We start from the raw sequence: 23,047 nt of genomic DNA, 5'->3' as shown, positions 1-23,047 counted from the left end.
TGCTAAAATGCATACCCAGGAAGGAGAAGTAATTTCTGGGCATATGATAGATGTGGGCAGGAAGGAGTTAAAGGTACATAGAGAGTGTGTGGGCTTGTCTGAAAAATAACTAGCAGAAAGCCTGGATGGAGCAGGGAGCAGGAGTGCGGAGTTGAAGTCACGCCGGGTAGTTCTGCTCTAAGTGATGTCTGTTGGGCAAAGAGTACAACTTTGGACTTCTCGAGCCAGACCCCTGCATTTTCTCACATGAAAGCACTTTAGGCTCAGACTGAACTGTGCTATGCAAGGGGTGTGCTGGAAGGGGAGGCTGGCTGTGGAAGAGGACGGCTTTTGGCTCAGGCTGGGGCTGGCCACACCTCCCTCTGTTTTATTCTGGTTTGAAGGGTTCCGCATGCTTCTGAGAGCTGAAAGGGACAGACCAGTGTGAACTCTCCGGGTTGCTGCTCTGCTGCAGAATACTTGTGTTTTTTTCTTCTCCAAAGCAATAGCTTTTAATGGCTCCAGCCAAGCCCAGTCTATGCCTCCTGCTCTTGCTAACCTGCTGCTTCTCCTTGTCAGAAGCACAGCTTCTGAGTTGGCTGGGTTGGGAAAGACCAAAGCAGGAGGCAAGGACTGTCCCCCCTGAAGGGAACAGCACTACTGAGGAGCAGACGATGGGATTGCTTACCTCTCCGGCAGCTAGCACGCTCCATGCTCCTTTGCAGACAACGGCACAGCAAGAAGGGAAAATACGGAATATATTTACACTTAAGAGGCAAGAGCCAGAGTCGGATGTGACTGTGCCCACAGCGGCACCATCTCAGACACCAAAAGACAAGGAGGAGAATATTGCAGGGGTAGGGGCCGAGATACTGACTGTTGCTGAAGGTATCAGGAGCTTGGTCCAGCTGTGGGACGAGAAGGTCACCAAAGGAACAGAGGGCACGGAGGAACTGACAACAGCTGCTCCTTTCACTGCTGCCCATCCCAGCCTCTCTGCTACTAGCCTTGTTACGGGACCAGCCGGCATTGAGAACATGACTGCTGACTCTACAGGGGGTGCCCAAAGCCCACTGGAAACTGGGCAGCCAGTTGTGTTCCCTGTTCCCACAGGGCCTCCCCCTGTCCTATGGAACAGGACTCGAGTGCTCTTACAGCAGCCTGTGTCTCCTCCCCCAGGTAGTGATTCTTTCCCATTTTCACCAGGTGATGATGCCATTGGTGAGATGATGGCTTTCCAGGAGTCGTTCTCAAGACAGGGTCAGGAAGGTGCTGCCATCCTAGAAGCAAGGGCTGCCTGGGGAGCTGCCTCCAAAAAGAGAGGAGAAATTGTACCAACAGCAAACATTTTGGACCAGCAGGAGCTTACAAGCAGTGCCAGCATGCATGATGAGATACCAGCTGAGGTGGCGGGTTCCTTAGACAACCAGCTATCCCATTATGTTAGGAATTCAAACCACTCAGTCTCTCATGGGAATACTACCCCTCACATCCTTAAAAATGCAGACAGCAGCCAATCAATGCAAAGCATTGAACCCTCCGATAAGCAGTTTGGGAAAGCAGTAGCTGATTTAAATAGGAGCCATAGTGATTCTGTTTCTAATGCAACTAATTTTGTGGATTTTTTTCCTGCCAATAACTCTGATTCTCTTGGGTTTGACTTACTAACCTACACTATGCAACTTTATAGCAATAATAGCACGGGGCTTGCTTCCTTCTTTCCTGGATTGACTCCAACAGCTGGCCACTGCTTGCCCTTACCAGCCAATCTTCCATATTGCAACAACCTGGGCCTAAAACATTTCAGAATGCCGAATTATTTCAATCACGGCAGTGACATGGAAATTCGGGCTTCTTTGCATGAGTGGGAGGGGCTTTTAAAATCTCGGTGTCACCGCTACTTGGAGTGGTTTTACTGCTTGCTACTGGTACCTGGGTGTAATGCTTCTATTCCAATAACACCTCCGCCATGCCAGGGATTCTGTGAGGCCCTGAAAGATCTCTGTTGGATGCATTTGAAAGAGGGGCACCTCCCAATCTCATGTGACTCTCTCCCTGCGGAGGACAATGAGTATTCTTGTGTATTTATTAATGTTTCTGCAGGTAATAATGACAGGGGTAATATCTGTTATCAACTTTTTCTTTTTCTTCCACCAGGTAAGCTCAATTGGTACTTGCTCTAAAAGCCTTCAAGTGTGTCATATATACTTCATTCAGCTCCCTGAATCCCACTTCTCTATTAGTCAGGGTATCTGAGCAGGAGGGGAAGCTGAGTAGCCCACAGAGCCCATTGCTGTGGATGGCTTCCAGTCTTCAAAGATCAATCTGTCCAAACCATAGTTGTTCTCTTTAGAGCAGGGGTGCAGGGGTTTCAATCTCACCTGGGGCCCTGGGTTAATCTGGACTGTGGAGCTTCTTGTGGGGCAGCAGCCGCAGCCATTGTGGTGGTGGTGGGTGGTAGGTCTGGGGGTGAGGAGTCCAGAAGTAGAGGTCCACTGGCAGTGGGAAGGATCTGATAGCAGCAGTGGGTCTGAAGGTGACTAGGGGTCCAGGGGCAACAGTGGTGGTGAGCCAATTTTATCACTGATAACCCTGGCCAGTGGGGCCAAAGGGCGCCAAATTCCATGTTGGGCCATACCCCACAAGTTCTGGTGACTGCCTGTAGCTTGGCATGCTGGATAGAGCTGTACTGTGGGCTAGATCTGGCCCACAGGCCATATGTTGGACACTTCTGCTTTTACAGTCCTATTTTGTTGTAGACCTGATGTGAAGTGTGCATCATGGGCTGTACCCATCTCTGCTGTCAACACGGCCCAAGGGCGGTGTTGCCAAGGTGGCTTGTGTTTGTGTGTTGGTGGTTACAAGGAAGTAGTTATGAGTTGCAACATGAAGTAGATGACTTATGTTGCTCCTCCTTCCCATGCCCATGACTCCTCACAACTCTGAGTGGTCAGGCAGGTGGGAGTCGGAATTCATTCTCATTGGCTCCCAGTGACGGGGGGAATTGCCAAATGATTCTGCCATTGATACATTACAAATAGTGTGGTCTGTAGTGGTTAGGTCCATGCCAGTAGCCTTCACAGCAGCTAATGTGTCCTAGATAGAGCAATGATGTACAGCATCCATGGTGGTGTTTGATGAAAACTGGATATTCAAATAGCTGCCAGGGGCAGGTCTCCTGTCAGCCTGCTTCCATATTGATGGGGCTTACAATAGTAGGTAACTTACTGGTGATGGCAATTTTTATACTAGGGTTTTGGAGGTTTGGCATAATGGTTGGGGAGGGGGAAGGGTGGGAAGGGGGTATATTTCTTCCTGACATGTAGTGTCTCTTCATTGACCATGGATGGTGAAGCAAACCTTAACCTTTTGGTTTCTTTTCTCTGCTTCAAGCACACAATTGCATAGTTTCCACAAGAGTTGTGCTGAATTGAGCCAAAAGGAGGTAGCTCTTTTCCTTGTGCAACCTGGGTTTAGCTATCCTAGATGGCATAGTGTCATGGGCCACAGAGATCAGCATGTTCCCTTAGTGACCTACCCCTGGGGGCATTCTCCCCTTCCCCTACTCTTGGGCCCCCTGCTGAATGTGTTGTGTTCTTTGAATGGTCTACATTCAAGTGAGAGATGAGATTTCTATGTCCAAGTTCCAGACCAAAAGGGAAGGACCTTCAGACTGTTATAAGGATTTTGGTGACTATTCCAAGTACTTTAATAGGAGGACCCTGGATCTGGGACTAGAAGCCCTCCTTTGCAGGATCCCTCTCTTCTACTAGGTCTTGGGGATTGCAAGTCATTGAGCTGACTCTACAGGCAGGTACTTGGGTCTGTGTGTTAGGGTAGCAACGGGAAAGCTTTTAGCAACCACACAACTGGGTCAAACAGGCACTTAGTGACTACTGTGGGGAGTGATGGGTGTTTGCATACAGCATTACTGTCTCTTTTCCCATGTGCATTCACAGGGTAGCTACATGGGTGCAGAGACCTTCAGCAAATGTAGCATCTAGTATCTGGGATGTTTAGACTATGGTGGAATGAAAACCAGTGCAGTCTGGGAGCTGGCAGTGATTAGGAGGGGTGAAGTAAAACTCGGTTAAAACAAATGAGATGTATATATTTTTTTCCATCTAAGGCTTTGGGTAGAAGTTGTAACAAACTATTTCTGCCTGGGTTCAGCTCTTTTAAATATATGTTGCGATCAATTTGGCTGCTTTTCTGCAGCGCTGCAACCCAGAGACAGCTTATGTCATATCCTCTGTTTGCATTTCTGGCAAAGTTTAAAAAATTCAGGAATTTTTGTTTCAGGATGATGAACACTTCCATGAGTGCCTCACTTCCATAGTGAGATGAAGGTCATGTTGTTCTGATGCTTGCCTTGCCAGTGCTTGAAGCACTGCACGTGCATACCTGCCCTATAGTTTTGTGGTGGTGTTCTTAAATGCTGTGCATACCAGTGGCTTTGACTGGGAGCTGGAGTGCACGTGTTGCTGTCCCATTTGTGCATGGAAAACCTTCAGAAGATGAGGGACAGAGGTTTTTGATGGGGGTGTCATGCCCCTTTCTTCACTTTCCCTCCTCCTTTGCCAGGACGTAGGATGGTGTTTAGGTGTCATTGCTTATACCTCATATGAGGTCTCATTATATTTTGAGCTAATTGCATTGTAAGACAAAAATTTGAGTCCATGGCTGATGCCTACACACTCCACACAGGGAGGCTGCATCTTAGCCACATGCCATCACATTCCCCTCAATGTCAAATTATGCCTGGTATGGTATATGGACTGAGGCTTATAGTCTGTGCTGGATGTGCTAGAACATGGAGCATAAAAAATACTCATATGGGGAACACTGATAAACACTGCTCAGCTCCCATTTGCCTGTGTCATGTTTTTACATATGTTCTACCCAATAAAGGATGAAATTCTCCCCTTTTTTCAAAGTGAGTGATGTCTTCACACCTTTCTGACCTGACATGCTAATGCCTGTGCTGCCACGTCTTCACCAATTGCTTTATATGTGCTATTTACATCAAGTTATAAAGGCCAAGGTAGCACTGCAACCACATCTACATTTTGCTCAGGAAATATGTTTTTATATATATATATATATATATATATATATATATGATAGCAGGTGTTGAGCTTTCTGCCCTGGCATTTAGAGTGAGCAATACTTTTTTTTTTTTGGTGGCTGGCCCATGTGTATTTTTAATATAAGGCACTGAAGTGTCCAGGGCAAGGGTACTACATTATTGTCACAAATGGGCCAGAACCAATTTGTCTCCTTAAGATACACTGTGATGTGTTTGCTTTTCTCCTTGGACAATTTGCATCATAGCTGACTCAGTGTATTTGGCCATGGTTAATTATTTATATAACAACAGAAAATATTGGGTTCCCATTGTTGGAGAGGCAGGAGTATCATTTTTTGTGTTAAACATTTTTTTCATGCAATATAAGTGGAATCCTCTGAAAAACAAATTCAAAACATAAACAAAAACCAGACCAGGATTACTGTTTGGGAATGCACAGAAATTCTCTGAGTACACCTGCCACTGAGAAAAGGAGTAGCATAATGTTTGTTAAAATGTACAGGAGTTCTCAGCTCATCCAGAAGTTGAGGATCACCTGACTTTTTCATTGGTGTGTTTGACTGGCTGATTGGAATATTCACAAGACTTGGGACCTAATGAGACTTGATGAAGACTGTGTTGCATTCAAAAACTTGTCTAACTTTATTCCAAGCATGCAGTTGGTCCAAAAAAAGATATTACCTACAAAAGTTCTTGCTTCTAGCATAAGACGTGGGTTAACTATTCACTGGGTTGAAAACAGTTAGGTGTCATGGACACTTTTAGCATGAATGTTTTTTTCAGCATAGCTCCTGGCTGTATCTGTTTGGCTTGTCCAGCTATATTGCAGTTGCACGTTTTTGGATGCACCTGAACAAAGTTTTCAGTTGCATTCAGTTATTTTTATACTACTTCTATGATCAAATGTTGCAGTGTTTGTGCTCAGTGGAGTCTACTCTATTGGGTATTATTCCTTTTGAAACTGGTTGCATTATATCTATCCTGGCTGTCATTTTTATGGCATTAGTTAAAATGAATTAGATTACAGTTCCACTTGAATGATTTTGAAGTAGAGGCTTTGCCTGTTATTAACTGTGTATTTTCTCTTCTCAAATCCTCATCTTGTGAATTGTCCTCAACAAGTGTACATTGTGGAACACATGGGTGGTTTGAGCAGAGATAAGGAAAGCAAGGCAGACAATGGGGATACTTTTATAGATGTAAGACTATGGCCCCAGGCAATCTAACCCTTCATTAGTAAGTATTATTGATATTAAAGACTAAGTGTTTTCAGGCTGTGACCCCAGGGTGGACATTAACCCATCACAGGAACGCTGTCTGTCGTTTGACCCTGAGGAGTAAGGGTGGATTGGACTCCATCAGGATAAATGTTCCCAGACTAATAGAACACCCCCCCCCCCCCCCCCCCAGCAACCCATCGAAGAAATCCTGTTCTGCCTGTTTGAGGGAAACAGAGCTGCAGTTGAGATGAATTAAATTAAGCAGCCAACACTTCTGTTATATTTAGGGAAAATTCTATTTCAGTAACATTTTCTGGATTTCTTTTCCTTTATGGCTATTCCCAACAGTGTTTAAAGAGCTATGGGAGTCATTTTTTAAGAGCTCCTCTGCTCCTGCTGCTTATTTCCCACCCAAAGCTAGAATCCTTGAAAGCATAATCATTTCCACACAGCAGTTGACTGGATTACAGCAGAAAGGAAATTGGTTTGGTTTGGCTTCTGTTTCAGAGTTTGTCTACTCAGGGGAGGTGGGGCACAGTGAGCTCGAGTGCAGATTTATAGCATAGCAGGTACTCTGTCCTAACAACTCACGTGAAGGCTTGTGGCAAGTGAGCCACCTCACACTTAGTGCTCATTAAAAGTATCTGCATGGGGAATTAGTGTGGAGTTGCTAATGCACTATACAGTCGCACTCGAATTTGGGCATTTATACACATACATTTGGCTGATGCGTCAGAGATCTGGTGTGTCAGAACAGACTCGATTAATCGAGTGTGCTCTGCGCGTGAGCTGATGCACATGGCGCTGTGTCGCATACATTTGTATAAATGGCAAAATGTGCATCAGCACTGTGAAAAATGGCAGTGGTGTGCTTTTGAACTAAAACACCTTCAATGTGTTTTAGTTCAAAAGCGCGCCACCACCATTTTCTCAGTGCTGACGTGCATTTCACCATTTATACAAATACCCAAACTGCTCTCTAGCATCCCTACATAGACAAGCCCCCAGTGACCCAAAAGGATGTATGTGACTCTTCAATTTGTCCCTTATTTAGAGTCCTAAGTGGCTCTGTGAGGCTGTGCTCTCTTCTATCACCCTTTAACCCAGACAGCAGTCCACAGTAGGGGCTAATTTCTAAATTGCATGATACTTAATTGGGCCCTGTAGCCATTTCCTCTAGATATACAACAGCTCTGTTTCTTTCCTCTAATTTGCAAGGCAGAATATCTGTGTACTTCAAAGGCCTTTCATGCATGCCTTCAGGCAGAGCTTTAGTCAGGCATTTTGGTGCCCAGTGCAGGTCATATGCAGAGTGCTGCCCTGCCTGCTACTATGTGATTGCTTCCATTTGATTTGGTGCCCCCAGGGAAAGGGTGTGCAGTGCCAGTGCAATACTCTTGCTATGGTATTGTCCCCAGGGCTGAGAACTTCTGTCCTTGAAACTGGAAATGCCAGTGTTGGCCCTGACATGACTGGGTAGTCCAGAAGAATTAGCTTTTGCAGTTAAGTTCCTGGGCTGGCCCTGCATCTTACAGAAGAGCTGGGAGCAGAAACTGGGGATTCCTAGGACTTCCTGGCAGTTTGGGACCTTGACAGCTGTCAAGACAAGCCTGTGGGTAGCCAACAAACAGTGGGAGCAACTGAACTGTTACAGACAAAACACAGAGCTCATCTTTTGCTTTGACCTTCGCAATGGCTGTATGGACAGCATGAAGAGGGTGCCCCCAGGGCAGGGGTGGGGTGGTGGCATGTTGTGGATATGGGAAGAATAGTACTCCCAAGCTATGCCATTTGAAAGTTGATACAGCTGGAGCAGCCCAGAGGTCCCTGGATCCTGAAAGCACAAATACCCCTACCAAGTCTCCCTCCCTACCTGTGCCCAGGCTGTTGTGTATAGCTTAGTTCTAGGGCCACTACAGTTGTGTAAATGTGATTCATAACAAAGACAAGCAAAGAACGCTGCCTGCTGGGTACTGTAGGCAGGGCTATATCTGAAAAGCATGCCCACCAGGAGGCATTTATTTTTCTGTAGCGGCTCTAAATCAGTTTGTGACCACAAGTTCATGACCAGGGCTAGAGGGACAGAAGAGATGTTTTTCATCACATGGCACTTCACCTTCTTGAGTTTTTGCTTTAGATGGTTCCTGCAAGGGGAGTGTCTTCTTTCTACAGCCCTTGCCTTGTCAGCTCTGGAGACTAAAGCACATGGTGGGCACAGGATAAAACCAAGGGCACAGGGTGATGAAGCAACCCTTCCTAGGTGCTCATTGAAGCTCTGTTTAAGACCTCCAGTATGCCTTTGCATTTGAATCCATAGTTCAGATGGACCTTTGTGTTCTAGTGGGACTACTGCAGGGGGTACCTATTTGCCAAGGAGGGTAGGGGGTGTGTGAAATTTGATAGGAAAAAAGAAGGAACAGGAGACAAGAGTCTGGGAAATCTGTTAGTGTTGCCAAGGTTTGGTATTTATTTTCCTTAAAGCCCCAGCTCCTGGAGTCAAGTGATCACTTGAGCAGCTCGGCTTTCATTAAAAAAAACCAAACAAGCTTTAGTTCTTGTGCCTACTCAGGGAAGCTTGGAAAGGCAGCATGTGCTCACCACAAGGTACCTAGTAGTTGTCATTAACAAAAAAAGCTTTGTGAGTTTGAAGCCAGTGGTATGTTTTGGAAGCATGACTCCCAATTTTCTGAATGATTGGGGTCTGCCATATTGCTCTGTTGTTATATGTTCTTATGTACCCATGTTTATTTTCTTCTGCTACCGTTCCCCTGTGTTCCTTCTTCACGTACCTGGGGCTGTTCACTTACTGCCTTTGTTCCTTCTTCGCTTACTGCAGATGCTTCCTCAGCCTGACAAAGGGTTTTTAAACCTGAAGGCTGTCTAAGAAAAAAATTTTCAACTATTTAGTTGATCTAATAAAAGATACCAGATTTACCCAAAGAAACTTGTCTGCCACTTAATGCTTGGAAACTTCTGTCTCTAGTCAGATACTGCCAGGCTTGATGTGCTATATCATGGTGCATGATTAGCTACACCATCATCAGCATAGGTACCAGTTATTGATGACGGGAGGGTTTAATTATGTCCTTGTCTTTTAAACTGCTGTTACCATTTTGTTTGTTGAGCATGCAGGAGAATTCAAGAAAGGGCAAGGCCATTTTGCATAAATATTCTCGGGATAGCTTTGTGTTTCTGGGTAAACTTTGAATCAGGAGTTGTAACAGGCTTAATTTTATCTTTTTTTTTTTTTAAGGGAGTCAAACATTAAGCCACAAAATAATATTCCTGTTTGCTCTCTGTTTGGGTAAATATTTATCCTGATTGTGGGATCAATATTTTCCCAAGGTTGATAGTTCAGATCAAAATGTCCCCCATGGATTAGGGTTAATTTCAGATCTTGGAAAGTGCTCAGTATATTTTTCTAGAGAAGAAAGATTAGCATGTTTTATGGTAAAATGAGAAAAGGTCTGGAAGAGCTGTCTTTCTCCTAAAACCTGAACCTGACATGGCAGCCCAGTTTCTGGCTTCTGTTCCAAGAGATCTAGTGAAATAGCTGTGTTCAGGATTTAAGGTGCAATGAACAGTGAAATCAGTTATCTTTCCATCTGGCTTATTGTAGCTTGTCACCCGGTGCAGTTGGAGGGTAGACAGAGTGGTCTCTTGTAACAACCTGGGCAGAAATTTAAGATCTTCTTGTTTACCCTTGTGCTTCCTTCCTCGTTCATGTCCTTGTGACAAGGTATTTAACAGAATTTGTAGGTTCCTTGGAATCTGATCGGTCACACCATAAGAGTTTCTGTTATGGCCTTGAACTTGCAACCTCTAGGCTGTCAACTGTGTGCATTAGCACCTGCACCACCCCAGCTCCCACCTTGTATGCAGCGTCTTCAGTTATTTTAGAGACACTTGGTTCTGTCCCTGTAGTACAAATCTGCTGTTGCTTACACTGGTCATGGCTGTAAAGTATTGACAACGAAAATGTTGCATCACAGAACTTCAGCAGATGTTGTACTTGCTAATGGAATACTCCCCACATTGATTCTGGCTTCTTTGCTGTGGGATGTGATGTACCACACTGGATCTTGTTCATGTAGCTGATGGATGGAGAGGTAGGAAAACAGGTCTGAGGTGCAAAGCTGTGAATGAGTAATGTCTCAGCTCACAAAGGTCTTCAGCTACTGCTATTATCTGGTTTGATTAGGGGGTATAAACATGAGAAACTGCTAAAGCAGTGGTTTTCAACCTTTTTTCATTTGTGGACCCCTAAAAAATTTCAAATGGAAGTGTGGACCCATTTTGGCAATTTTGAATGGAGGTGCAGACCCCTTTGCATTGTAAGTTTGGGTATTCACATACTTTTGATTGATCATAGTCATCTTTCGTGGATCCCTTAGACACAGTCTGCAGACTCTCAGGGATCCACAGACCACAGGTTGAAAACCGCTGCACTAGAGAGAGCCTGATACTGCTCCACCTTAATATATATACATTTAGCCTTGAGACTACACTACATGGATTTCAAGTTTGTCCTCATTATTACATTGCTACCTGAATTTTTTGCTTTAAGTTTGATAAAAAATAATGCACATTTTTTAGGTTGTTATGGGCAGAAATCCTTAGTAAGGAAGGATATTGGCATGTAGTGTATAATATGCCTCAAAGGTATGGTTCCAAATCATAAGCAAGAAGAACAGGCAGGACCTGTGCCAGGTCCCAACCTTGAGGTGAAATCTGGTGTAGGGATAAAGGGGTGGGCACTGAGGTTTGTGAGCTTGGTGCAAGATCTAAGCCTGAAATGAGTAGCAGAGAACTACTTCCCTTTTTACCATCAATGCTGTTGACTTTTGCCCTGTACGAAGCAGAACAAGGAAATGTCAGCATGGCCTTTGGTTGAGGTCACTTTCGAGATATTTTCACACTCTGGATGTTGCACACAAGGGCAGTGTGAGGGTTGGAGAAGCAGCAGAGACACTGAGATGCTGCTGTATTGCCAAGCCTAGCTGTTTAGAAAGCATGGGGTTGTTTGTTTTAAATCAGATGTTTTGGGTGCTTTTTATTTCCCTTCTGGTTGCTGATGCTTCGGTGTGCAGCATGGGGCAAGGACATGGCTGAAGTGCATGACTCTACTGCTGGGTTTTTTTTTCCCCCTCCCCACAATGGCTAAGGAGGGTGACCTAACAATCAGAATGGCTTTGAGGCCGGACTGGACACCAGGGAGGTCCATGGATGGTCTCAGAGCATAGGGAGCATAAAAATTACTTTATGCCCTATTCCATTATGCTCAGAAATGGAGTAACTGGGGAAGTGGTCCCAGTGGATTTCCATGGGTACACAGTATTGAAAGGGAAGCAGTGCCAGCAGTTTCCAGTCGTAAGCTATGATGTCATCTAGGATTCTTACACGTACAGACAAGAAACTAGTGCCTCTTTGTTGAGTGGCAATGATGGTTTTGTGGTGTTATCCATGGTTTAGGGAATCTAAGGGACTGACAGCTTATTTGCAAGCAGTTCAGGGCTCTGCTCTGTTTTTTCCTAGTGCTGTGTGCATTACAGACTTAGATCCTGGAGACAAGAAGAGATTCCAGTGGACTGAAAGGCACTAAGTCCCTGACATGGGTCTTATCAAAGTCCCTGCAGTACACCTGGTAGTTACAACCACTTGGGAATTTGGAACAGCCAGTATTCACTTAATAGCACCAGCTCAGGGGCAAAATGCTTGCATCATATCTCAAACTTATTGGAATGTATTTCTTGTCGTTTTTCCAGCTGCTAGAGGCTATGGAACAATGCACCATTGTAAGCAGCAGCACTGGAAGATCTCTCGGTCAGGCCTGGATGTGAATCCAACTCTGTGCAATCATTCTCATGGAGCTCAGGCTACTCTTTCAATGACCTTCCCCACCAACAGCTCCAAACCCACACATTCAGCAGTGTTAATTATTTCTCTTCTGCTGCAGTGGGACAGGATTCATGTGCTCTGGGTCCGCTTTGAAATCTCTTCCCCCTGCTCTTCCATGAGCAGGATTAAGTGATCAAGTCTAAGGTTTAGTAAAATTTACTTTACTAAGATCGAGTAAATGTGTTAAGACTCAGTGTGTAACACTTCAGAAGAAGCAGTCAGTAGCAGAATTACATGCTTTTTCAGTATTGCCGAAGGAACCACTTAAGTCAGGTGCTCTTGGAAGAGTCCTGAGTCTCTTGATTGAGATGCAGGGCCATACTTGAGGGAGAAAAGTTCCTGAATCCAGATAGCGTGAGATGAATCATATGTAGTATTTTGAACATCTGTATGGCAGGCACTGAAGCTTTGTGCAGCATCTAGCACAAAAAAGGGTTTGGTCTGGGCAGGCCTCTGGCCAATACTCTGAGCCCAGTGACTGCAAAGTCAACAGTGGTGGTAATAAAATACATTTGAACTGTTAGCTCTACTGATTTTGGCAGACTGCATTGGGGGATCACTTGCCAGGCCCAACATGTTGTGTGATAAGAAGTGTCTAACTTTTTAATTAACAAAGCTTTGTAGAGTATAATAGAGTTCAGTGCAACTGTGAAATAGTCATGGCAACCTGTGAATTTATGTATCATCTTATGCGCAGAGAGAGGTAGTTAGCTGTGTTAGTTTGCAGTCAGGCAGAAAGCAGGGTAGATTTGCATTTTACATAGGCTGATCATATGGAAATCTGAGACACTGCTCTCTCTCCCTCACCCCTTCACTCTCGCAAGTCAGCATGGGTAGGGCTGCATGTTGGGCAGGCGGTGATGCCTGCCTGCCTGCATGCAAGGCACTCTGTTCTGATCCAACTCCCAGCCAGACTGTGTCCCACACCTCTGCATTTCCGGGATGCCAATTATAATTCCCAACAGCTGGCCGGGACCAGACTCTGAAATCCAGGACTGTCCTAACTAAAACGGGACATATGGTCACCCTCATTTTACAGCAGCTTAGTTTATCAGATGCAGGTTCCTCAGACACAGCATCCCTTAACGCCATCCGATGAAGTGAGCTACTGCTTATGAAAGCTAATGCTATGCATCTCTGGTATAGTTAGTTTGTAAGGTACAGATTTAACCATCTTCTGCCTGTATCTTCATATGACATATATCTGTGCGGGCCGGGAGCGGTCCGAGGCCCCTTTTCATGCGGCGGGCTGTGGCCAGCAGCCCGGACACGCCGGGTCGGGGAAGGCAGGCGGCACGCTAGAATTAGGCACAGACGCTTAATGGTTGATTTAAGGTTGTTTACTTACACCGTAGATGGTCGTGGTGCAGGCTGGAAAACTTCCAGGAAAACTTCACTTAAGTCCCAGTTTAAGGACTCGGACAGAGCTCTGGATTCACTCACACAAAGTTTGCTAGGCACTGTGGAACTTTGCGCGCAGGGAAGGGTACGTCGAGGGATCGTTCGGCGACGGGGAGAGGCGAGAGGCTGATCAGACCTCTGTAGCCTTCTTGATATACACGCTGGGTCCAATAGGCTCCGCAGCGCTTAGAGATCTTCACGAGACGTGAAGTCTCCTCCTCCTGATGTTCGTGGAGTCCTCCAACTTGGGCGGAAACCACTCAAGCCTCTTATACGGCTAGCAAGCCAATCGCTAGCCGCCACGTGGGAATAATTTAGAACTGACAAATAGTGGGGCACAAATTTAAATACAAATGGCGGGAACTCCTTGCAACGTGCATTTCTGTGTTGCAACGAAGAAATGCACCCTGCAAAGAAAGCTACAAATGGCGGGAAATAATTCAGCAGTGCCGAAGCACACGCAAACAAAAAATCACACCCTTGGGTTGTGACAATATCCACTGATTTGTTTATACAGACATCTGACAACAAAGTGGTTGGGAGTTTTTTAAGCATATTTTGAACTTAAGGCAAATTTTGATACTGGGCATGTAAAATCCTGCTCACAAAATAGCTATTCAGCAAGTTGATGTTTGAGTGTGATGTATTTTTGAGTTGTGGTGCTTAATGGAAATGTTTAACAAGAAGCTACTCTTTTAAAAGGAACCCTCAAGATTGCTTTCCCCAAAATTGCATTCAGTTTTTCTTCTCTGTTTATCATTTGGTAGATATTTACATGATGCTGTTTTCTGTTGTCAGCATCTAGTTACAAATAAGCAGCTACAGTTATGAGTTAGAGTGCTAGGGTGGTGCAGGGAGGGAATTACTTTCTAAGAGATGGTTAAAACAATAAAGGAAAAGTGATTTTAGAATTTTGTCCTGTCAAGGGTCTCTTTCATCTTTTTTTCTCAGTCTGTAAGTCAGAGAAAAGCCTTTGGTAGACATAGATGTTGCACCAGTTAAACTGAATTTTATATGAAAATTTATCAAAATCCCTTAATGTGGACACTGACAGGATTTCTGCTTAGCTTAATGCTGTTCCTAACTGACTTCAAACTTCAGTAAGCCTGGTTTAAACTGAAATCAGAGCATCCTCACGATCTTTTGCACTGGGTTGAAATCCTCTGAACTGTGAAACTTTAGCTTTAACTAAGCCAGGCAGCTTTTGCATGGAAAAAAAGACAAGGATCCTATCTCCTTCAGAGAAACACCTAGGGATGGTTGCAACTCTTGTATCCCAGTGTTATGTTTAGGCAGGGCAGACCTGTGCCAACCAGCAGCGCACACTGTGTATGCTGCCTGTCTGAATTCATCCTGTGCGTTCCCTCTCTTGATGCACCATCTTGTCTCTGGGGGCTGTGTGGAAAGGGTGGTTCTGCTCTGTCTTCTTCCAGACAGCTTGCTTTAAAGGACTGAGAAGGGAGAGAGAACCACATACAAGATGGGAGAGTTCCTTGTCACTGCTGGGAGTTTCCTTTCCCAACACTTCTGAGTTTAGTACAAGCCACACTGGCCATTCTTCTGTGGCACACTCTCCTCACTGCCCCAGATACACCAGGTGTGTGATGCTTCCTGCGGAGGCTACTGCGTTGTTGCAGCTAAAGACCCAGTGTAGTGTTGTCCAGTGCACTGGGGATCTGTGGATTATTGCCTCCATGCTTTGTTGTGGAGCAGTCTAGGCACAGAACTCTCCAGCCATGGATGAGGATGTGTATTTCACCGCATTAGAGTTTTTTAGTATTTGTACAGGGGGGGAGCCCCCTCCTTATATTTATGTGAAACACTGCCTTCCTTCTGCAGACATTGTGCTCTTCCCCTCTGTGGTCTTTTCATTTGCACTGAAGAAGATTTAGGTTACATCAGGGGTGGGCAAAATGCGGCCCGGGGGCTGGATGTGGCCCGCCAGGCCATTCTATCCGGCCCACAGGGCCCCTAAAAAATTTAGAAAATTAATATTTAACTGCCCTGGGCTGCCTGTCTTGCGGCCCTCGATGGCTTGCCAAAACTCAGTAAGCGTCCCTCTGCCCAAAATAACTGCTCGCCTCTGGGTTAGATATTAGGGAAAACCATCTAGAACTAGGATGGTGATGCACTAGAACAGGTTACCTCCAGAGGTTTTGGAATCTCCTTCCTTGGTGGTTTTCAAGAACAGGTTATACAACTGCCCATCAGGGGCAATCTTAGGCATCCTTGATCCTGCCACAGTGCAGGGGGTTGGACAAGATGAATCCTTAAAATCCCTTTCCAGCCCTTCCTTTCTATGATTCTGTGACACAAAGCTGTCTCCAAGATTGATGTTTCTGCAATTGTTCAGAGGGATTTTTCTGGAGTGGCTGGGAAGGAGATCAACACTTTGGATAGAAGATAAGTGTCAGCTCTACCAGATTTCTCTCCTCTTCCCCTTCCTTCCCTCCCACAAATATGGCTACTTGTTCCAAACTTCACTGGGCTGTCTCTTTATGCCTTTGAAGTTTACAAAGATAGCACCTGAAACTACGTGCAAATCTTACAATGGTTCTTGTAATAGTGAGCATTCTTCTGGTTTGAACTTGCTGAGATTGCCCTGTGTGTACTGTGTATGCATGGGGCTACCCTGACCTGTCTGAGCAGTGATAGAAACTGTGGTAGAGCTGCTGCTTATATTCCTTCTGCAGGATCCTGAATGGTTTCCTTCCCTTTTTTCTGTGGGTTCACATTTATCCTTTTTACCTCAAAGTCCCATGGCTAAGTGCTGTATTTTCCCAAATTCTCCCAACCCAACAGTTCATAATGCATGCTACTCAGTAAGGATCGGTGGTCCCTGCCCATTAAACTCTTTATCATTTTCTTCCAAAAATGGCCTGATTCACTCAGTGCTCAACCATTGTGCCTTCACAGTTAGTGCAAAGTCACCCTGTGCGTCTTTCATCTGCCATTTTTAATTTCAGATTTCTTCTTTAGCTTCACAGTGTTTTGATTATTTTTTCAGGATGTGGAGTAATCTAAAAAGAAAAAAGTTTCAAAACAGAGGAGAAAGCAGCTGTGATAGTGGGATAATGTGATTTGGTGACTCTTGGGTAAATGTGGAGTTAATTGACATCACTGCAAAGTACACTTGCACCAAGTTGGCATCAGCCCTAACAGTTGACATATTATAGCAAAAATCTAGCACCCGTTGTGTGGGCGAGGAAGAGGAGGTGTACAGTGTTGCCAGAACAATTGGAATTTTCTTACAGCTGACTGATTTACGCATAACCACATGTACAGCTGCAGTTGGTAGGAGAGACCCTTTTGGCTAGAACATCCTAACATGCCCTGAGAAAAACAAGAGTGTTAGTCTCTGGCAGTTGTTTTCATCTGGATATTTTAATAAATACTTTCAGGCATGGAGCATCAGTCCGGGAGCCTTTCCCATGCAGCGCAGGAACAGAATTTATAAGGTTGGAAGATATTGATGTGAAAAGGGAGGATGTTGTCTATTCCCATAGAGATTGTCATGGGAGCTTTTCTCTCAGCGCTACCATAGGCAGCATTGCTGTGCAGCTATGATCTCACTAGCAGGGCTCCCCTTTATATGGATGAGGGTTGCACATTTGTTACTTCCCGAAAGGGGATGGAGGGGGTAGACATAGGCACATATGTAACAAACTCTTTGGAGGCTCTGCCACAGAATGCCTCTCTAGCACCCTCACTGTGAAAGTGCTCCATGGCATACCCACGGGGCTTAAAGGGCACAAGCATAAGTGATGACCCAGGTATCATTTGTGCTTCTGTATTATTAGCAAAGCTTTAGGTACACACATGCAGTGGCAGCCAGGGTTTAGCTCAAATATTGCAGACAATCTCTGGGACCCCTTCCTCTGTCCCTTCCTTTGAGCTCTTGGCTTCCTTCTGCAAACTCCCATTTTTCCATTTTCCAAACTGATTTGTTCTGGCTTCAACTTCCCCAGCTGTTGGAGTCTTTTTTATGACTTTAGTCTCCTAAACTAAAGAGCTCTTGAAATATCAGATGTACTTAGTGACCATGACTGAATCCTGTCTTAACCTTCTCTTCAATAAGCTCAACGGTTCAAGCCCCTTAAGCCTCTGTCTGTAAAGTGGGTTTATCAGACCATAAATTATTATTCTAGATTAGTGGTTCTCAACCATTTTAGACTCAAGGCACCCCTCATTAGATTCAAGGCACCCCTGAGAAATTTCCAGCTTTGCACTATGAAAAAAATAATAGAGCAATTAAAGTTAAAGTTGCAAAGATTTTGCTACGCTTTTATTGCTTCAGGAGCATGGAGACATGACAGTCATGAGTAGCAGTTAGATTTGATACCAGTGCAGTAGTTATAGTTGACTATATCCCTAGCCACAGAGTTATTGTCACACACGTAGTTCATGATCAGTTGGTTTCCACCTTAAGTCTGCATTTTACCTACTTAGTGCCACTGCTTTCTCTGTATTTCTGCTCTGCCTTTGTCATTATTTACCAGCCTTACCCTCTGTGAGACCTGCACACTCCACATATGTCATCTGAACACTCTACCAAGCAGTGAGTGTATAGTTTCCTGTAGTCTTTTATCCCAAATGTACAAGGTATACTTCCAGCCCTTGTCCTCTTGCACATGTCAGTGCTTCTCTCTAAAATGACCCCATGCTGGTAGGGAGAAGGTGGTGTCATGACTCCACCTTTGGTCCCTGTCCCTAGAGGTCAGTGTAAATGCTTGGCTTCAGGAGGGTATAGCATACACTGGTCTCTAAGTGCACCCTTGCCCTGTGTGTCTGTGAACTCAGAGGTGGAAACATACATGTACTGATGTCATTTTTGTGCTATCATAAAAGGTATTTTTGTAAAGCAGAAGCTTTTATAGACAACAGCCTGCTTGATCAGATGCTAATGAAGTAGGCTGTTGCCTACAAAAGGTCATGCCTTTCTGAACGAGTTAACCATTAAAGTGCCAGCTTGCCACGTCTTCTACTTAAATCAGATTGGAAGCCAATTTTGTATATGTTGTATAGGCTGGATAGAAGAAACCCATGTTGGTCTGTTTTGCAGCTTTCATCTTTACCAGGCAGCTAAATCCATTTGTAGCTTGCTGAGAGATGGTCATATCTGCCTGCTTCCTCAGCACTAGCAAGATTCCCAGCCTGGGAAATCCATTTTTTTCCCCTGCTAACTTTTTTGCTGACTGGCCAAAATCTATCTGAATTGTGGCTGTCCCCTTATAGCTGCTCCTGTGAGAAAGGAAGGGGAAGGAAGTTAAGTTCAAATTCACAGAAAAAGCTTTCCAGTCTGAAACCTCAGCAAACTCACAAGAGGGCTGCTGCAGGGATTTCCAACTTTCTTAAGAAAGGAATTTTCTTTTCCATCCAAGGAAAAGTAACTGAAACCCAGATGAACTATGCGATAGTGTAAAACAATCCCCAAAGGACATCTGCTGCCAGAAGGCAACGGATGCTGGTGCGATTGGGTGGTTCATGTGAACATTTTGTATAGGGTTAGGGAGGGTTATGCCTTAATCTTCTCACTGGCATGTCACCGTGTACTTCAGCTGAGAATTTAACAAGCAAGAATCTGGCTTAGTGCTCTTCTGTCCTCTTCCCAAGAGAGGAAGGTACATGTAGCACCAGCTGTGCTAGATCTCCATACTGTAAGAGTGTGTGGAGAAGATCAGTGTTTTTCAGTGCCTTCCTGACCAGTGCTGGTGGGTGAGGAGTAAATTTCTTTGTTTCAGGTGTTATAATTTTTCTTACTTTCAGGTTCATTACCATTTTATCACTCTTCAGAAGGGTTATGCTGGGGTAGTAGTTCAGACTCAGGTCATTGTATTTTACAGCAAAATTATTCAGTGCATCTTTTCTGAAAGCCGTCTTCGTTTCTTTGCTGTTACTTACACTGGATATTGCCTCCAATTAGGATACATGTTCTATACAAGTGGTGGCTTTGATTTTGGAGCAGTATTGCAACATAGATGCATATCTGTGTTAGCTGGACTCAGTTGTATCTCGAACAGGTGCCACCCAGCAGCAGCAGGAAGCAGTTGGGAAGCTGCAGCTACCAGAGGGCATGGTTGCATATGTGGTGAGCCATGTGCTATGCTGTTTGTTGACTGACAAATGAGTTCCTGGCAGCCTGGCCACCGTGGTAGTAGTAAAAGTACATCTGGAGCTAATGCTCTATCAGTCACCAGGGCAGAGTGTGGGAGAGCACATGCTGGGCCCCTGTGTGGGTGACCCACTCCAATATGCCAGTTTATATGCTGGGCATAGAGCAGGTGCTGCACGCCTTAGGTAAAAGAAGGCTGCCACCACCTTCTGGAGAAGTAATAGAGCGTGAGCTCCCCAGTGAAACCTGGATCAACCCATAGGCACCCTGTGCTGTCCTCATTGTCACAGTAGAGAGGCTCGGATGGGGCTATACAGAGATGGAATCTAAACAACTGGGAAACCAGAGGGCCTAAGGTGCTGGAAATAAATTGGGCCTTGTAGAGGATGACAAGGTAGGAATCCTAGAAGGAAAGTCCTTTGCATGTAGCTAAGTAGTGCTGGAACTTAGTCCATTGAGCCCCCCATACTCAGAAGTGGGAGGGAACAACTACACTGTGTCCACAGTGGTGAGGGGCTCCAGCATTGATGCTAAGGTCATGAGCAAGTCCTGCTGGGGTTATTCGCTCCCGTTGTACAAATGCTTTGTCCGTCTGAACTTTGGCCCCATCTGTATCACTTCAGAGTCGCCACTAGGGGAACTGGTGATTACCAGAGGCATTTGCCCTTTCCTTCATACTGGGTGGGTGCCCTGGGGTGCTGTCTTCACATAATTGAACTTATTAGGTAGCCTTTTGTGCCATTTTAAACATAGTACTCCCCTGACACTGGGATTGAGCTGTCCCATAAACCCTTGAAACAACTGGTATTTGGTTGCTTTCCCTTGGGAAAAATCTTACAGGGAAGGGAGGCATTTATTAACTGAGTCTTATGGCCCTTCTCTGTTCTCACACACAAAAATTCCCTTTTCTCCTTATAGAAAAATCTCCAATAATGATTAAAACCATGGGCTGCTGAGAAAATTCAGTGCTGCTTGCGTTATTCAGTAACTAAACTGAATGGATTGGGGAGAGGGAGGGGCTGGGGTGTTAACAAACCTGCTGAAAAATACTGTTTCAGAGGAGACCAAAACTATTGACAAATTGAGGCTGTATATTGGCTGAATAGTTTTGGCTGAAAAAAATGTAGAAATATTTCAATTTTTAATATCAGCATGGTGTTTTTGTATTAAAAATTGGTCAATTAAAAAGTGGGGGAGGGTAAGACCAGGGTTCCATAACCAAATAATTAAATGAGAGGTTTTATTAAACAAAGCATTTTGTTTGAACAGAAATATTTTTTTCATCTATAACTTTTTTGGTTTGGCCACCAAAGTAAAAAAACCCCCCATAGTTGCCTAGTTCTATTGGTGATTTACAGGTATCATCTTGCTTAGGCATTGCAATATGGATGACTCAAAATTGGATACCATAAAGCAGAACAATTAGTAAAGCTCTTTAATGTTGCTACTGCAGCCCTGGCACTTGACCTTTGCAGGGAAATTTGATAGAATTGTCACTTGTATGGATTCTTTCCTAAACATGGTGCTGTCCTGTTCTGCATTTCCCCTAGCCATTCCATTGGGTATAGTTTCATTTTGTATTTTGTGGAGATCGAAAAATGCAAACAGAGGAAAAATGAGGAAATAAAAGAGCTGTGCAGATATTAAAACTCTAATTGCAGCAAAGTTGGAGAAGCCTAAGTGCAGAATGAACTGTTGTTGCCTGTGGTTCAACTTGTTTCATCAGGTATAGAAGTGCAACTCCATTCATTGTACTGCCTAGGACTTTGGGCAAAAAACTGGCCATGTGCTTTTCCCATTATTTTTTTGAACATGCACAATGTGGATTTAAAATACTGTCAAAGCATTCCCCATCCTAGTGACTCCTAGCACTCTAAGAAAACCCTATAGCCACAAGCAGTGACTTTTGTCCAAACACAGCACCCCATGGCTTGTCAGGTTCTTACCTCTATCACAGTCTCTGGCAGTTGTTTATTAGGGCTGTGCGAAGCTTTGGTCCCTGATTCGATTTGGCTCGATTCAGTGGCCGAATCTCTGAATCTGAATCTAATCAGTGGACCATTTAATCTCTCCGAATCGATTCGGAGAGATTCGGTGATTCAGATGTAGATACAGCTTTAAATGTTTTTTATACATACCTCTAGGTAGCAGGGGCTCTGAATGCTGTGATACTGGGGCAGATGCAGTGTCCCACAGGAGCGCAGGGGGCTCCCCAGCGCGTTTGGCAGCAGACCCGGAAGTGGACCCCCGCATGCTCCCCGGCAGACCTAGAAGTGGACTGGAAATACTTCCAGTCTGCTTCTGGGTTCACTGCTGAACATGCTGGAGAGCCCCCCGTGCTCCTGTGGGCCACTCCATTCACCCCAGCACCGCAGCGTTCATGAGCCATACTGCTACCTCAAGGTATGTAGAAAAAAACTTTTAAAGTTGTGTCTGAATTGCTGATTCGCCAGATCAGCATTGAATCTTCAGATTCTTTATGAGCCAGGTTTTCAGATATAGCCTGTAGAGTTTTTAATCAGCTGTTAGGCTGCTTAATAGGAAGATAAATTAATTTAAATTAGGAGTAAGTTAGGCTTAGAAGCAAGGCTAAGAGCGGTAGAAGCAAAGGAAGTGGTAACAGATGAGAAAACATCATAGAATGTAGCATGGGCGCCTGGTGCTGCCTTAGTCCGGGGGGGCATGTCCCCGACAGCGACCAGTCAGCAACTGGGGGGATCCCCATGGCCAGCCGCACTGACCAGGGGCGTGGGGTGTCCCCCTGCAGCAAAACCTAGCAACAGTTGAGTGGCTGCACTGCTCCCGAAAGCAGCTGCGGTGTTCCTGGCGCTCGCGCTCCCCAGCCAGTGCTTGCAGTGGGGGCACCGGTGCTCCCGCCTGCCCCCTGCCTGTCACTTGAGCAGGGAGTACGGCTTGACAGGGGGTGCACCGGCGCTCTATGTGTCGCCACTGGAATGTAGGTGACAGATTGGCTAAACTAGGTGTCACAACCCAATGATTTTAGTGCCTCGGCATGATGGAATTTTCCCGCCACATGAGAGTCTCTTGCACAGCAGAAGTTTTCTGCTGCAACAGAAAACCTCGGTGCAAGAGAGTTCCCGCCATTTCGCATGCAAATTTGTGTCCTGCTATTGGTCAGTTCTAAATTATTCCTACATGGCGGCTAGTAATTGGCTTGCTGGCCGTATAAAATTTTGTGCAACTTCCGCCCAAGTCGGAGAACTTTGAGCACGCTGCAGAGTGCTAAAGATATCTGACTTGTGGCTAAGCTGATCGATAGACTGATCACCTATCGATTCTTCTCCCCGTCACCGAGCGCAATCCTCGACGTACCCTTTCCCTGCCGGC

General features: G+C 45.0%; 1 protein-coding gene across 3 annotated transcripts in view; it reads left to right on the top strand.

Moving 5' to 3' along the window:
- Window positions 1-388: 388 nt before the first annotated feature.
- Window positions 389-23,047, top strand: part of COL18A1 (collagen type XVIII alpha 1 chain) — a 97,143-nt gene continuing 74,484 nt past the window's right edge. Inside the window, exon 1 of one of the 3 annotated variants that reach the window (XM_006271279.4) lies at window positions 389-1,158. In XM_006271279.4, coding sequence (XP_006271341.1) covers window positions 495-1,158 — 664 coding nt within the window. In that variant the 5' untranslated portion in view covers window positions 389-494. Of the gene's footprint in view, window positions 1,159-1,221; window positions 2,137-23,047 lie in introns of those variants that run through there. The other 2 variants (XM_059727214.1, XM_019492001.2) reach the window with 2 other exon arrangements.

The sequence above is a fragment of the Alligator mississippiensis genome, chromosome 4, assembly GCF_030867095.1.
Source record: "Alligator mississippiensis isolate rAllMis1 chromosome 4, rAllMis1, whole genome shotgun sequence".
Classification (NCBI taxonomy): domain Eukaryota; kingdom Metazoa; phylum Chordata; order Crocodylia; family Alligatoridae; genus Alligator; species Alligator mississippiensis.
This window is presented reverse-complemented; position numbering and strand designations above follow the sequence as displayed.